Source organism: Pistacia vera, unplaced genomic scaffold (genome assembly GCF_008641045.1).
Source record: "Pistacia vera cultivar Batoury unplaced genomic scaffold, PisVer_v2 Contig189, whole genome shotgun sequence".
In the NCBI taxonomy this organism is placed as follows: domain Eukaryota; kingdom Viridiplantae; phylum Streptophyta; class Magnoliopsida; order Sapindales; family Anacardiaceae; genus Pistacia; species Pistacia vera.
The window spans coordinates 1109391-1123713 of record NW_022195989.1 but is presented as its reverse complement, the minus strand read 5'-3'; the positions used below and the strand labels follow the sequence as shown (position 1 = coordinate 1123713).

At 39.4% G+C, this 14323-nt stretch overlaps 1 protein-coding gene across 1 annotated transcript; it reads right to left on the bottom strand.

Moving 5' to 3' along the window:
* Positions 1 to 1255: 1255 nt before the first annotated feature.
* LOC116127093 (UDP-glycosyltransferase 83A1-like) lies at positions 1256 to 3057 on the bottom strand. Its single transcript, XM_031412765.1, has 2 exons — positions 2628 to 3057; positions 1256 to 2315 (listed from the first exon to the last, which is right to left on the bottom strand). The coding sequence occupies exons 1-2, from the start codon at positions 2842 to 2844 to the stop codon at positions 1429 to 1431; spliced, it is 1104 nt and encodes a 367-aa protein (XP_031268625.1). The 5' UTR covers positions 2845 to 3057; the 3' UTR covers positions 1256 to 1428.
* Between the last annotated feature and the right edge of the window lie 11266 nt (positions 3058 to 14323).

Sequence of the window (14323 nt, the reverse complement as noted above, 5' to 3'; positions counted from 1 at the left end):
TCTCCAAAAAATACAGGGTACCTGGAACTGCTCACTCCTAATGATATCTTTAGATTTCTATCTTCTCATATGATGATGTTAATTTATTATGAACCTCAAAGTTGGTAACTGCATGCTGGTCTTTTTTTGACTTGTGGGGTGTGGTTTTAGTGAGGTTTTTGTCCTATATTATGATGTTTTTTTAATTGAATAAAATTTAAAAGAGAGTAAAAGAAAAGTGATTTTAAGCCACTCAATTGCAGCGATCTTTGAAAATATGAAATTTGTTTTAGTATAACGAATTTCATTGTAACGTTTAGTGGCTTAGTGAAAAGCTAAGTTAGATAGATTCAACTATCACTAGGTAACTTAATGGTAAACTAGCGATGGAGGATCTAATATGGTCTCTCAAGTTTGAATCTTCTTATTGCTAAAAGAGCAAAATGAGGATCTAACATGGTCTCTTAAGTTTGAATCCTCTTGTTGCTAAAAGAGAGAGGAAGATCTAACATGGTCTCCCGAATTTGAGTCTCCAAAGCTCTTAGTGGGAGTGATCACTAAAGCTCTTATTTAAGGTCTCAGAATGATTAGTTAAGGTGTATGTAAGTTGGTTTGAACACTCCTAACCATTAAAAAAAAAAAAAAAAAGGGTTGGCATAGATTTTTGTGATAGGGGAAGAATTGAAGCAAATTGGTCTCACTTAAATTGATTTGAAGCAACCGTTAGCATCAAGTAGCAAACAAGTAACGAATTTCACTAGTTCATTCGCCGTTTCATCATATTTTCATTTATTAATGGAAATTTTTATCAAATTTTAATATTATAGCAGAATAATAAGCTATGTTAGTAAATTTGTGAATAAAACGTTAGCCGTATAATTCTCGTGTATTATTTGTAAATTTTCATATTTTATTGACAAATCCGTATTATATGCGAACTATATACCTCATATGTTTTATTCGCGAATTATTTGTATTATTTCCGTATTTTATCAGTATTATTCGCGAATTATTTATATTATTGCCATATTTTATCAGCACATCCGTATTATTCACAAATTGAATACTTTGCATTTGAAATGTTATATTGATTTTAATTATGTGGTCCATGAAAAGTGCTAAAACCAGGATTGATGTGACCATATTTTTTAAAATGTATTATTGACAATGTGTCGTATTAAACCCATATATACCTGTATCGTATTTTTTTCGTATCTGAATTTTATAACCGAATTTTATAAACGTATTTTTTATCATTTTTCATATCATACCCGTAAAATTTCTGTATTTTTTTTGCCGTACCCATATTTACTAACTAGGATAATAAGCAATACACTTAATTTGACACTAAAATCTGGGTTATAATGGCGAAAGTTCCCAAGTAGTTATAACAAATTCTCTTTACCTAAAACAATGATGTATGATGCCTGGGTATCATGGGGGCAGTTCCTAAGCCTTAATCCATTCAATGAAATTGTTGTAAGTCTTGTTAGACTGCCCACCTTCTTGAACGCTCTTCATGGCAGTTTCCTCCAGTTCCAATGCTCTTGCTTTAAATTGTTCATCACCAAGCACTTGATCCAACTTACTCTTAATTTCTTCTCGTGTGATGAGCCCACTTTCGTCCTTGTTAAGCTTCAATCCCACCTTCCAAATATCACAAATGTAGCCCTCATCAATGAACTGGTCAGCAAAGTATGGCCAACACAAGAAAGGAAGTCCATTGCTTAAACCTTCCATGGTTGAATTCCAACCACAATGGCTAAAGAAGCAGGCAATGGAAGGGTGACTCAAAACCTTCTGTTGAGGTGCCCAACCCACCATTTTCCCACGTTTGGCTACCCTGTCTTGAAAACCTTCTGGAAAGGCTTCATTGGCATTATCAGCAATGTCTGGCCTCACAACCCACAGGAATGGCTTGTTGGTGAGTTCAAGTCCTAGTGCCAGCTCTCGGAATTGGATCTTATCCATAACTGTGAAGCTGCCAAATGCAACATAAATGACTGAGTTAGGTTGCTGTTGATCAAGCCATTTCAAGCAAGTTGAGTCTTCTGGCCAGAAGTTTCCTGCTGCATTTCCTTGTCGGTTGCTTGCCAAAAGAGGACCTACAGGAAGAATATTTGGAACCGATTTGAATGCTTCAGGTTCAAGTTCATATGTTGAGTTGCAAATCAAGAAATCTGCCACTTTCACGGCCTTTGTGATCTTGTAAAAAAAATCAAATATTTTCTTCTGGGTGGCTAAGCCCTGGCGAATGTTTGCCCAAATAAGGTTTGAACTGTGGATTACAGGCATGTTTTGGCCCAACTGAATCATCTGATTTTTTATCGGAGTTCCTGGCATAATAGCATAACGAGAAAATTTTAAGTGATTGTAAAAGAAATAATGTATAAATTAATGAAGTACCTACATGGCCTACCTATATTGTGAGTAATCCTAATTCTTCTCCAGGTTTTTTTTTCTTATAAGAGGTGGTTTTAATTGAAATCGTTTCTCGATAATCACTTGTGGAGTTTATAAAAGTATCACCCAAGAAAGAGGCTCTAACAACAATAATATCATTAAACGACTTCAACTTAATTTGCATTAATTAAATTAACAGTTGGAGATAGAAAAGTATAAAAATGATTGAAAGTGTATATTGTTACCTTCATTGTCAATGACTCCATCATCAATCAGATTTTGAGTATCATAGAGCAGTTTCAGAGATGCAGCTGCTGCAGGCCAAAATGCGGCCTTTTTAATTTTCATCTTCTCTGCAACTTGAATAGGAAACCCAGCAGTCCCATCAGCAATGACACAAATGATCTTTTCATCTTCTTCTCTGTTGATCTTTTCTATAAGCTCCTCCAGCTTCCCAGGCATCACCGTAAACGTTTTTTTCACATAACTTACCTAAATCACTTCTATCCTCCCAGGGCTCGAATCCATCCGGGATGGTTGCAAGATGGATTTCATTTTCATCCCCTATGTAGTTCTGTTCCTGTAATGCGTCCATGACCCGTTTGTGAATGAATTCTGTGTTGACAAATGTGACTCTGAAGCCATGCTTAACCAAACATTATGAAAACTCCAGTAAGGGAATTACATGGCCCTGTGCAGGAGTAGGTACTGCAAGGATATGTGGACGACTCGTTTTTTTCTTTGTTTCTTGTTCAGTTTGTTGCTGAGATGCAGCTAGCTCTAGCTGTTATGAAGAGCATATAAGTTTGTATTTATTGTAGTTTTTTGTGGACAGTAGACACCTCCAAAATCTCAGTCTCAAATGTCTTCAATTTGTATGTCATCTTTGATGTTCATTATGGACCTCCAGTATGGTAGGGTGCAAGTTCTGCTCTCTTATTGATTTGTGGTTGTGGTTCAAGCTTTTAGTCTTTCTTATTTTTTGTCTTTTTAACAAATGTCGGTTGAATAAGGAAACTTTATGACACGGAAAAAAGAAATTACACCCACAAATCGAAAAGCAAAAGCCTATGACAAATTAAAAAAATAATGAGAAGAGTAATAGTGCAATGCAAGCTGAAAATAAAATCTCGATTGGTTGTAATGGCCAATGTTCCATCACTTTGTATTTTGTAGGCTACGGACGTACCTAGAAACTCATTCTAAAGGGTCAAAACGTTAATTAAACTGAATAATATAATTATAAATAAACTTATAATAAATAATAGATTGGGTATAAGTTATAAAAAAATATGAGTATTTATTTATAATGCTCTTTATAATTAATATATTTATCATTACGTTTGATGATATAGAATAAATTTATAATACTTTAATGAGTGTAAAACAAAACTAAGAAAATTTACTAATGAACAAGTTATTAAGCCAACACAAATAATAACACCTTCAAATTAAACTACAATAAAATTTCTACTAATAAAATATTCAAAAATTTGTCTAGCTTTTATAGTAACTATTATAACTTTTGTTGTAATTTTACTTTTCTGTTTCGACCCCTTAAAATAATGATCAAAATACATATTTTTTATATTTATCTTTTTTTTTTTTTCCTAACTTCAATATTTTGATATAACCCATATGTGGGTAGTCTAGATGGTTAGAACGAATTGGAGATAGTGTGGATAGGCATACGGTTTCAGGTTCGATTCTCCATTTGAGCATCACAATTTAAGTAGGGGGCCATAGTTGTGGGTTGTAACAATTGACAGTAGTTTGGTTTAATTTGACAAAGAAATTTTAGAAATGATATTTATTTTATAAAAAAATAAGAAAAGATATACAAACTTTCTTCATTTTGTTATTTGTACAAAAAAAATATTTATAAAATTCATTATATAATTTATTAAATGTATTTGTGGGATTTTTTTTGTAAAAACTTAGAATTTAATTTGATATATTTGATGAATTTAAAAGTTAATTTCATATATATATATATATATATATTTGATAACTTTTCAAAGTTAAGAAGGGTCAACTGGCCCTCCTTGACCCCCCTCCCTCTGCCCCTGTTGTAGGCAGTTCCTGTGCCTTGATCCATTCAATGAAATTGTTGAAACGCTTGTTCGACTCACCACCTCCTTAACCAGTTTCCATGGCAGTTTTCTTTAGTTCTAAAGCTTTTGCTTTAAATTTTTCATCACCATGAACTTGATCTGTTGATACGAAAATTCACACCAACCCGACTGATCTGATTGACCTTGAGGAATCGGAACGGATGTGTGTGTGATTTAATGTAAACTAGCAATGTAATGTAAAATGCAATAAAGTAAAGAACACAAACAATTTTTAAAGGGGTTCAGCAAGTTAAAACTTAATTAAGCCTACATCCATTGTTCTTTTATTGCTTTAAAGAGCTTAAAGAGAAATAAATAGAATGGCTAGAACAAATTGCTAACCCCTCTCTCATAGTTTGAGGGGGTATTTATACAAGTTTTAGTAAAAGGAAAGATAGATAAGTTCGGAATTGTGATCAGATTTGGTATGCAATCTTATGATCTTCGTTATTGAGCGTTGAGATTGCACTTCCAGCGGTGTTGATCTTATCCCTTCCAAAATATCCGAAATTGAAGCTTATCTTTGATTTGTCAAACAGCTGTTAGGATTGGTCGTTGTGACGGCTTCAACTGGATCAAGCTTACTTTGGATTGCACTAATTCTAGGTCGAGCTTGTTCTTTGGTCGAGTTGATTATGGGTCGAACTACATCTCTGCAAGCTTTCTATCAAAATCACACATAACTTCTGCCCCCTAGTGTTCAGAGGTCGTGTCAAGCTTTGAAGACTAGAGTTGCTTGATTTGTCGCTTAGATCAAATTCCTTTGCCTATTTAGCTTGCACATAGGTCATTGAGATTACCCGAGCTTCATCACTCGACAACACATTAATCTAGGTTTAGGAAAGATCCAACCACGTTGATCACCAAAAATGATCCTGAGTGGATAAGGGAGAATTATGCGTTCCAGGTCGAATACTCTCTTCGCGCTTTAAGAGATTTCTTGCGAAAGAATCCCCCCATAGGTTAGGTAGTGATCTCTGAGACTCTTCTGAGGTGTGGTTTGTCTATCCCACCTCACCCATTCATTTTTGACGTTTTGGATCGTTTCAAAGTTGCTCCCCTTTAATTGACAGAGAATTCTCATATAATTATGGTAGGCATGTACATTGCCTACAATTTAGAAAAAATAGGTGAGCTATCTGTAGAGGAGCTCGTCTATCCGTATAGACTGAAGAAAGGTTAGGATGACACTTTATACCTCTCCAAAGTGAGAAACACCCATTTGAATGGGTTGGTCAATGTCCCCATGAAGCTTCGAAACTAGGATTCTGAGTACTTTTTCTATCGCTCTAGGGGTGATGGCTTTTTTGCCGATGAAGCCCGTGGGTATTCTTGCTTCTTTTTTACTATTAAGTGATTATTGGTCAACTTTTAACTATCCTTATCTCCTTTCGTTGAGCAAACCAATGTCGTTGCAGAACACAAGAGACGGTTAAAGCCTTTTAGTGACCTTCCTAAGAGTTTTCGTGACGTGACAAAGCTAGTCACACTTCCTCATCGGAGAGCATTTGGGTTTTGCCCAGATTCAGCACTTTTTCCAACAATCTTTGAAAAAGGTAAGTGTGGAATAGCTCACCTTTTCACATTCTTCTTCCTTGTATGCTAATACACTCGTTGTTATAGACATGTGGGCCAAGAAGCCTCAAAACATGGCAGCTCGCACTATTGAGAAAAAGCAACCCAAGGTTGTAACTAAACAAGCGGGGGTTGGAACCTTGTGGCCCCCAATAAAGAGGAATGGGGGCGAGCTTGAATGCACTCCAAGCTCCAAGAAGCCTTCAATTTCCACCAAGGTGGTTGAAAAGAAAAACACTCCGGAGCTCCAAAAGAGCTCGACAAAGAAAGTTCTTGAGCCGAAGGAGGGCTCAAAGAAGAAAATGGTTAGGCCAGCGGAGCGCTTGAAAGAGAAAGCTATTGAGCCTACTAGAGGCTCAAATAAGGTGCTACTGAAGCCCCACATTTCAGCAAAGGGCTCAGCCAAGAAGAAACCAGCTCTGGTGGTTAAGGTTCCCGAGCCAGTGAGTGAGATGAGCATAACATCGCGATGAGGAACAAAAGGATGCTATGCTTGAAGCCAAGATCGACAAGCTGATCAGTGTTCTAGAACATCTCACCGTTGGTATAAACATGGTAAGGGGAGCTATAACTGGGAGGATCTACGAGCAATACAAATCGTGGCCCCCTTATGAGCTGCTTTCTCGCACTAGGAGTATAGCCATAAAGGTAAAATAGCCCTTTTTTTTTTTTCTCTTTCTTGACTAACCTCTTTTTTTAGAGTTAATCTTACTCCTTCTTTCTTTCAGACTTGCATGATGACCTAACTCCTTTACCATGAGATCCACGCCTCACCTGTAGGCTTGGACCAGACGTGAAAGGAAGCTAACAAGGCCAAGGAAGAGGCGCTTTAGCCAAGACTAGAGAGTTGGAAGAGGAGAACATGGCCCTAAGGGATGAGCTCAATCAATTGAAGAAACAACAAGTCAAAGCCTTGGTTGTCAAGGAGAGGGAGTTCAGAGACAAGCTCTCATAGGTTCAAGTTACAAAGGAGAAAGCAGCCAAAAACTTGGAGTAACAACGGGATGCCAACAATAAGTTGGCCTCCGAGCCCGCTAAAGCTCAAGAAAAGGTCAAAAAGTTAGAGAAAGACCTATCCTCCTGGGATGGCAAGCTTGCTATTACCAAGGTGGACTATGAGGAGGCTGTAGTGGAGGTTAATTGTCTAACAGAGGACGTCGCGCAGCATGCCTAGGATACGTCGGTCTTCCTGATCTAGTGCATGTTGGAGGCCCATCCTTAACTTGACTTCTCCTATCTTCCCTCAGAATATCAAACAAAGGTAGAAAGGATGAAGGCGGAAGTTGCGGGCTTGGAGTTTGTCTATTTGGACAACTCTGAGTCTGATAAGGATGGCGAGGATGAGGTTGAGGAGAAGCCTATGATCAAGGATGCGACCTCACTTGCTCCAATCTCAACTCCCACCAACGACCCTGAGGCTATGAAGAACGCTCCTACCCTAGAAGAGCTACCAATAGATCCTCCTTCAACTCTGGCACTAGACTAGGCTTGATAGTGGTGGTCTTATTGAATGTTATTTTTTCTTTTTTCTTCCCCTTGTAATGTTTATTGAAATTAATGAAGGGAAATTTTTGCAAGCATATTCTTTGGTTTTTCTTTACTGCTATTTATAATTCCTCTGCGAAGTCATAATAGTCCGTTTGATCAAACTAATTAATAAAATTGAGTTTTGCTCTTAAGTTATGCGTTGTCTACTTTCTTAAGAACTTTTCGACAAAACCTTGAGAGTCTTTTCTCGCAACGATGTCAAGTTAGGGTTAGTTGCCCGTCTCGAGTCTTAGTCGACGAGTTATTTTTTACTTTCTCATTGATGTGCTTTTTTCAGTAGTTTTCTGAGTTGTTTTTTCGTTAGGTCAGGGAATACACCCTTGAGCTCGAATTATGGCTCAGCTATACAACTAGGCGGCCTTTTCGAGCTTCAGACTTTGAGTTTCTTCGGTAGTAACCATTCTAATTGCAATCTCAATGAACATTTAAAATACAAAATGACATACTAAATATACTTATTATTTATTGAAAATGCATTGACCATAAATGGCCTTACAATTGAGGCTAACAATTAAAATCATGAACTTAAAATTAACAAACTAGACCAAGCTATTCATTGATAATATCTCTGTAGATGCTCGGCGTTCCATGGTCGCAAGACGGCTGTGCCATTTAAATACTCCAAGTGAAAGGTTCTTGGCTTGAGCTTCTTTGAGATCTTAAAAGCACCTTCCCATTTGGGTTCAAGTGCCCACAAGTTTGTGTCTTTTGCTTCAGGAACAACTTTTCTTAGGACTAGATCCCCAACCTCGAAATGTTTGTTTCTGACTTTCGAGTCGAAGTATTTTTTCACTTGTTGTTAATATGAGGCTATTCTTAGTTGGGATTTAATTCGATGCTCCTCAATCAGGTCTAACTTTAAGCGTAAGAGCTCTTCGTTGCTATCTTTGTCGAAGATTTCTCTTCGTAATTAACTTATTCCAACTTCAATCGGGGTCATTGCCTCGCACCTATAAGCAAGTGAGAATGAGATCTCACCTAGTTGTGATTTTGTACAACCATAAGACTTCGGGTAGCTTGTCTGCCCATCTCCCTTTGAGGGAGTCAAGCTTTTTCTTCATAGTGTGCTTGATCACTTTTTTTACCGCTTCAACCTGTCCATTGGCTTGAGGTCGATAAACGAATGAGAAACTTTTCTTTATGCCAAGCTTTTTAAGAACGATTGGAAGTCCTCACAATCAAATTGCTTTCCATTGTCAGTGATAATGGTGTGCGGGATTCCAAACTTGCAGATGATACTTTTGTAGATGAAGTCGTTCAACTTATTCGACATTATTGTCACCAAAGGCTTGGCTTCTATCCACTTAGTGAAATAGTCGACAACGACTACTACAAATTTCACTCCCCTTTTTCCTGAGGTAGGGGGACTATCAAATCAATTCCCTAGATTGCAAACATCCATGGGCTTGTCAAAGTTGTCAGCTCTTGGGGTGGAGTTCACGAAATGTCGGCAAACCTTTAACATTTATCATATTTCTGAACAAAATTGGTTGTGTCCTTATGAACTGTCAACCAATAGTATCTTTGTTGGAGTACTTTGTATGCCAAAAATCACCCCCCGGTGTGATTTCCACAGATCCCCTCGTGAATTTCTCTCAAGATATAGTCCGCCTCCTCGTGGTCAACACACTTGCTATAATAGAGTGTTGAAACCTCACTTGTATAGCTTCTCATTAAGGAAGGTGAAGCAAGCTAACTTTGCCTAGAGGGTTCTAGCCTTATTTCCCTCTTCGAGGACTGTTCCATCTTTCAAGTAGGCAATGATCGGATTCATCCAGCTATACCTCTACCCTGTTGCCATTATTGCTTCTTCTGATGTGAGGATGCTAGGACTTGCTAGAAACTTGATAGGAATGGAGTTTGTAGTTTCCTTACTCATTGCCGAGGCCAAGCGAGCTAAAGTGTCAGCCACTAAATTTTGTTCCTTGGGAATTTGCTGCACTGTATACCTCTTGAAATGGTGGAGCTCGGATTTTATCTTTCGGGGATAGGATGCCATTCTCTCTTCCTTGGCTTGGCACTCTCCGGAGATCTGATGTATGATGAGCTAAGAGTCAATATAAACCTTGATTGATTCCACCCCTATTTCTTTGGCCAGGCAAATCCCTACGAGCAAAGCCTCATACTCTGCTTCATTATTCGAGGTGAAAAAATCGAATCTGACCGCAACTCGAATTGGATCCCTTCGGGACCTTTAAGCATGAGCCTTGCCTACACTCCTTTTTCATTGTAGGACTCGTCCATATATAGAGTCCACTACCATAAACTGTCGAGCTATTCTTCCATTGAACAGCTTCTATCAGAAGTGCTTGCTTTAGGCGAGCACTTATCCCCTTTAGGTTGGTAGGAGAATTCCGAGATAAAGTTGGCCAATGCTTGGTCTTTGATTATAGTTCGCGAAAAATACTTGATGTCGTACTAGCTCAACTATATTATCTACTAAATCAATCTCCCTGATGCCTCGGGCTTCTGCATCACTTTTTTTAGTAGGAAATTAGTTAGCACATGCATAGTATGCACCTGAAAATATGGCCACAACTTCCTAGCCACCACAAGGAGTGCGAAAGCGAGCCTCTCTATTTCTGGGTAACTCGTTTCAGTATCAAGCAATCGCTTGCTCACACAGTAAATGGGCCACTAAACTCCCCTTTCCTCCCGTATCAGAGTTGCGTTGATTGTGAACTATGAGACCGAGAGATACAGCAAGAGGGGCTCGCCCGAGACGAGCTTTGATAGCAGTGAAGGCTGTCTTAGGTGCCTCTTCAATTCTTGGAATGCTTTCTCGTACTCTTTTGTCCAGTTGAAACCCGTATTACACTTTAGGGTCTCAAAAAATGGTAGGCATCTGTTAGTTGCTTAGGAAACAAAACCTACTGAGTGCAGCAACTCGCCCTGTCAAGCTTTGGACTTTCTTTGTCTTATTCAGGCTTTGCATGTTCAATAAGGCTTGAATATTATCTGGGTTAGCCTCAACGTCTCGCTGGTTTGCCAAGAATCCCAAGAACTTTCCCGAGCCCACTCCAAAAGCACATTTTAGAGGATTTAGTCACATTCAGTATTTTCTAAGGATACCGAGTATCTCCCCTAGGTGATCGATATGGTTCTCTACGACTTTTGGTTTGACGAGCATGTCGTCTATGTACACTTCCATGGTTTTGACGATCCGCTTAGTGAACATTTTATTCACTAAGCCCTGGTAGATCACTCCAGCATTCTTTAATCCGAACGGCATAACCCTGTAACAATAGATACCCTAGTCAGTATAAAAGAGGCGTGTTCCTCATTGGGCTAGTACATCAGGATTTGGTTGTATCCCGAGTATGCATCCATGAAGCTTAGTAGTGCGTTCCCTATTATCGCATCTCTAGTTGGTTGATTCGAGGTAGCGGAAAGTTATCTTTAGGACATACTTTATTGAGATCTATGAAATAGACGCAAGTCTGCCACTTACCATTAGATTTCTTCACTAATACTGAGTTGGCGAGCCAATCCGGATATTTTACTTCTCTGATGAAGTTATTATTTAGGAGTTTATCAACTTCATCCTTGAGCGCTTGAGATCGCTCGGAATCCATCGACCTTCTTTTCGGTCTAATTTGTTGAGCTTCTGGGTTGATACGATCGCATCATGATTATAGCGAGGTACTAAGTCTTTTTCTTCTTTTGTAAAGCCTATTACTTCACTTTCTGTCTTGGACTGCTTTGGAGGCCTTGCTTCGCAACTCAGTACTTGGGGAACTAAGTCTATCTTGGCTTCTCACGCATATTGCTTACGAGTATGCCTAGAGCTGCCTACAACTTCAGGCCCCCCTAAGATCCTTCTTACCATGATGTCGTTGACTGGTAGGGGTGGAGGTTGTTTGCTTTGGTCATTCTGCTTGTTTTGAGCTTGGTTCCCCTTGACAAACTCTTTCAAATGACCCCTCTTTATTAGGTCCTCGATTGCATCTTTTAGAGCTCTGCAATCATTGGTGTTTTGCCTGACATCCCTGTGGAACCTGTAATACTTCTGCTGATCCCTTCCACTAGGTGCTTCCCTTATTTTCTCTGGGGGAGGCAACCTTCTAGCCTCGCGAGAGACCTCGTAGATGTGAGATACATCATCCACCAAAGGAGTGTATTCTGCATATCGAGGAAAATGTTGTCTCTCCCGATGAGGACTTGTTTATTGCCTTTTCTAGAACCTGTTTTGGTCCCTGTCACCTCGATCTTGGCCTCTCCTTTTATCTAATGGTTGATCTTGCTGTTGGTCAGAGATTCTTCTTGAGGAGCTACCGGTTAAGGCTCTAGTGAGCTCTCAACTCGCTGATGTTTGGCTGCCATTTGGTAGAATGTGGCTAAACTTACATAGTCTTCACTTTGGAGTTCTTTCCACAACTCCGTTTTCAACCTTATTCCAACATTCAATAAGGTCCGAATTGACTCTTACAGAGCATCCACAACTTTGGACAGCTTGTTTTAGAACCTAGTTAAATATGAGGTTAGGGATCTGTCTTTCTCTTGATGAATATTGCTCAGGTAACTGAGTAGCATGGCGAACTATCTCCTCACCTGGAATTGCTGGAGATAAAGCAAGGAGAATTGATGCCATGACTGGATTGAGTTTGCTTTAAGCCTTTTGTAGCACCTCTTGGCGTATCCTACTAAAGTGACCACAAAACAATAGCACTTGGCCAAGTCAGAGACCTAATGTAATTCCATTAGGTCGTTGAAGGTATTTAGGCGGTCTCTAGGATCTCCTTTCCCATCAAACTTATTCTCTGTCACCCTGAATCCTTAGGAGAGTGGTGCCTGACGGACTTCCTCCATGAATGGAGAGCTCACTATCTCTTCCGTTAAATTATTCTGGTGGGCTCTCAGATCATTGAGCATTCTCTACACCTGATCCAAATCCTCGTTATGAAGAGGATTCTGCTTGCAAGCTTTGTTCAATATTACCTCGAGCAGATGAGCCCTAAGAGTGATCGCTTGCAAGCCTATTCTGTCTTGCGCACTAGTGCATGAGGTGGAATCATGATGGTTGGGGTAGTAGGTGTTGTCATGCTTCTCCGCTTGTTGTTTGCAATGTTGGTTAAAATTGGAACATTGGTTACTCCTAGATTGGCGTACATAGTTGACCTTGCGTGCTTGCGAGGTTTGAGCTTGCCTTTAGTGTGGGTTAAAACCAGCACGCTAGCACTGGGCATTACGTCTTTTAAGACAAGAATCCCTCTGGCGACCATTGTTTTCATTCTACCCTATGGGCTACTTGCCTGGTCACCTACTGGGATTAGCTTGTTCCCAAGATTCAAGCTCATGAGAGGAATGTGCCCTTTCTCATTAGGGGTGACAGTCGCTCCTTACTACTAACAAGCCAGATTGGTCGCCAGCTGAGTCATTCTGCCTGTTGGGAGTAGGCTTTGTGAAATGTGGCTGATCGAGGCTCTAGTTAGCCTACTGCTCGTTCCTCAACTCTGCCACATTCCGTTGCACCACCTATACAACTAGAGACCTTATCATTTCCATCAATTGGCCATTTTCTAGGTTAAAGGTCCCTGCCCCCAGCTACTTGGCGACTTGCTACGCCGCTGGTACTAGTGGTTGGCTATGAATAGCAGTTTGATTCACCTCTTGGTGGGTGGCTTCCGCATTATCATTGTTTCTGATGGTTGCCTTGGATCTCATATGAACCATTGGGGATTTTAGGTGATCAATTGTTCACTGAAATTGCATGTCTTTGCAAGAACTATGAGAGCTAGTCAGGGGCCCTTCTTCTAGTGTCAAAATGTTGATACGAAAATTTGCACCAACTCGAGTGATCCGATTGACCTTGAGAAAATCGAAACGGATGTGTGCATGATTTAATGAAAACCAGCAATGTAATGTAAAATGCGATAAAGTAAAGAACACAAACAATTTTTAAAGTGGTTCGGCAAGTTAAAACTTAGCCTACATCCCTGTTCTCTTATTGCTTTAGAGACTTACAAGAAAATAAATAGATACCTAGAACAAATTGCTAACCCCTCTCTCATAGTTAAAGGGGGTTATTTATACAAGTTTTAGTAAAGGAAAAGAGAGATAAGTTTGGGATTGCGATCAGATTGTGGTATGCAATCCCGGGATCTTTATGATTGAGCATTGAGATTACGCTGCTAGCGTGTTGATTTTATCTTCTGAAATATTCGAGATTGAAGCTTATTTTTATTCTGTCAAAACTTTAGGATGGGTTCTATGATGAGCTTCAACTGATCGTACTGATTCTAGGTCGAGCTTGTTCTTGTTTCGATGTTGTTTAGGTCAACTACATCTCTGCGAGCTTCTGAGGTCTGTGAGCTTTCTTGCAAAATCAACAACAACATGATCAATCTTAGTTTTAATTTCTTCTCTGTGATTATACCATTTTCATCATTGTTGAACTTCAATCCCACCTTCCAAACATCACAAATATGCTCTCATCAATGAACTGGTCAAAGTAAGGCCACCACAAAAAGGAACTGTGTTGCTTACCCTTCCATGGTTGAATTCCAACTACAATGGCTAAAGAAGTAGGCAATTGAAGGATGACTCAAAACCTTCTTTGCGGCGCCCAACCCACCATTTTCCCATGATTGGTTACCCCTGTCTTGAAAACCTTCTAGGAAGGCTTAATTGGCATTATCCAAATGTTTGGCCTCACACCCAGAATGGCTTTTGGTGAGTTCAAGTCCTAGTGCCAACTCCCGAAT

Coding starts and splice junctions, on each gene's coding strand:
- LOC116127093 (XM_031412765.1), bottom strand. CDS start 2,844: ATGCCTGGGAAGCTGGAGGAGCTTATAGAAAAGATCAACAGAGAAGAA. Junction 2,316..2,627: donor TGGAGTCATTGACAATGAAG/GTAACAATATAC, acceptor CTATTATGCCAG/GAACTCCGATAAAAAATCAG.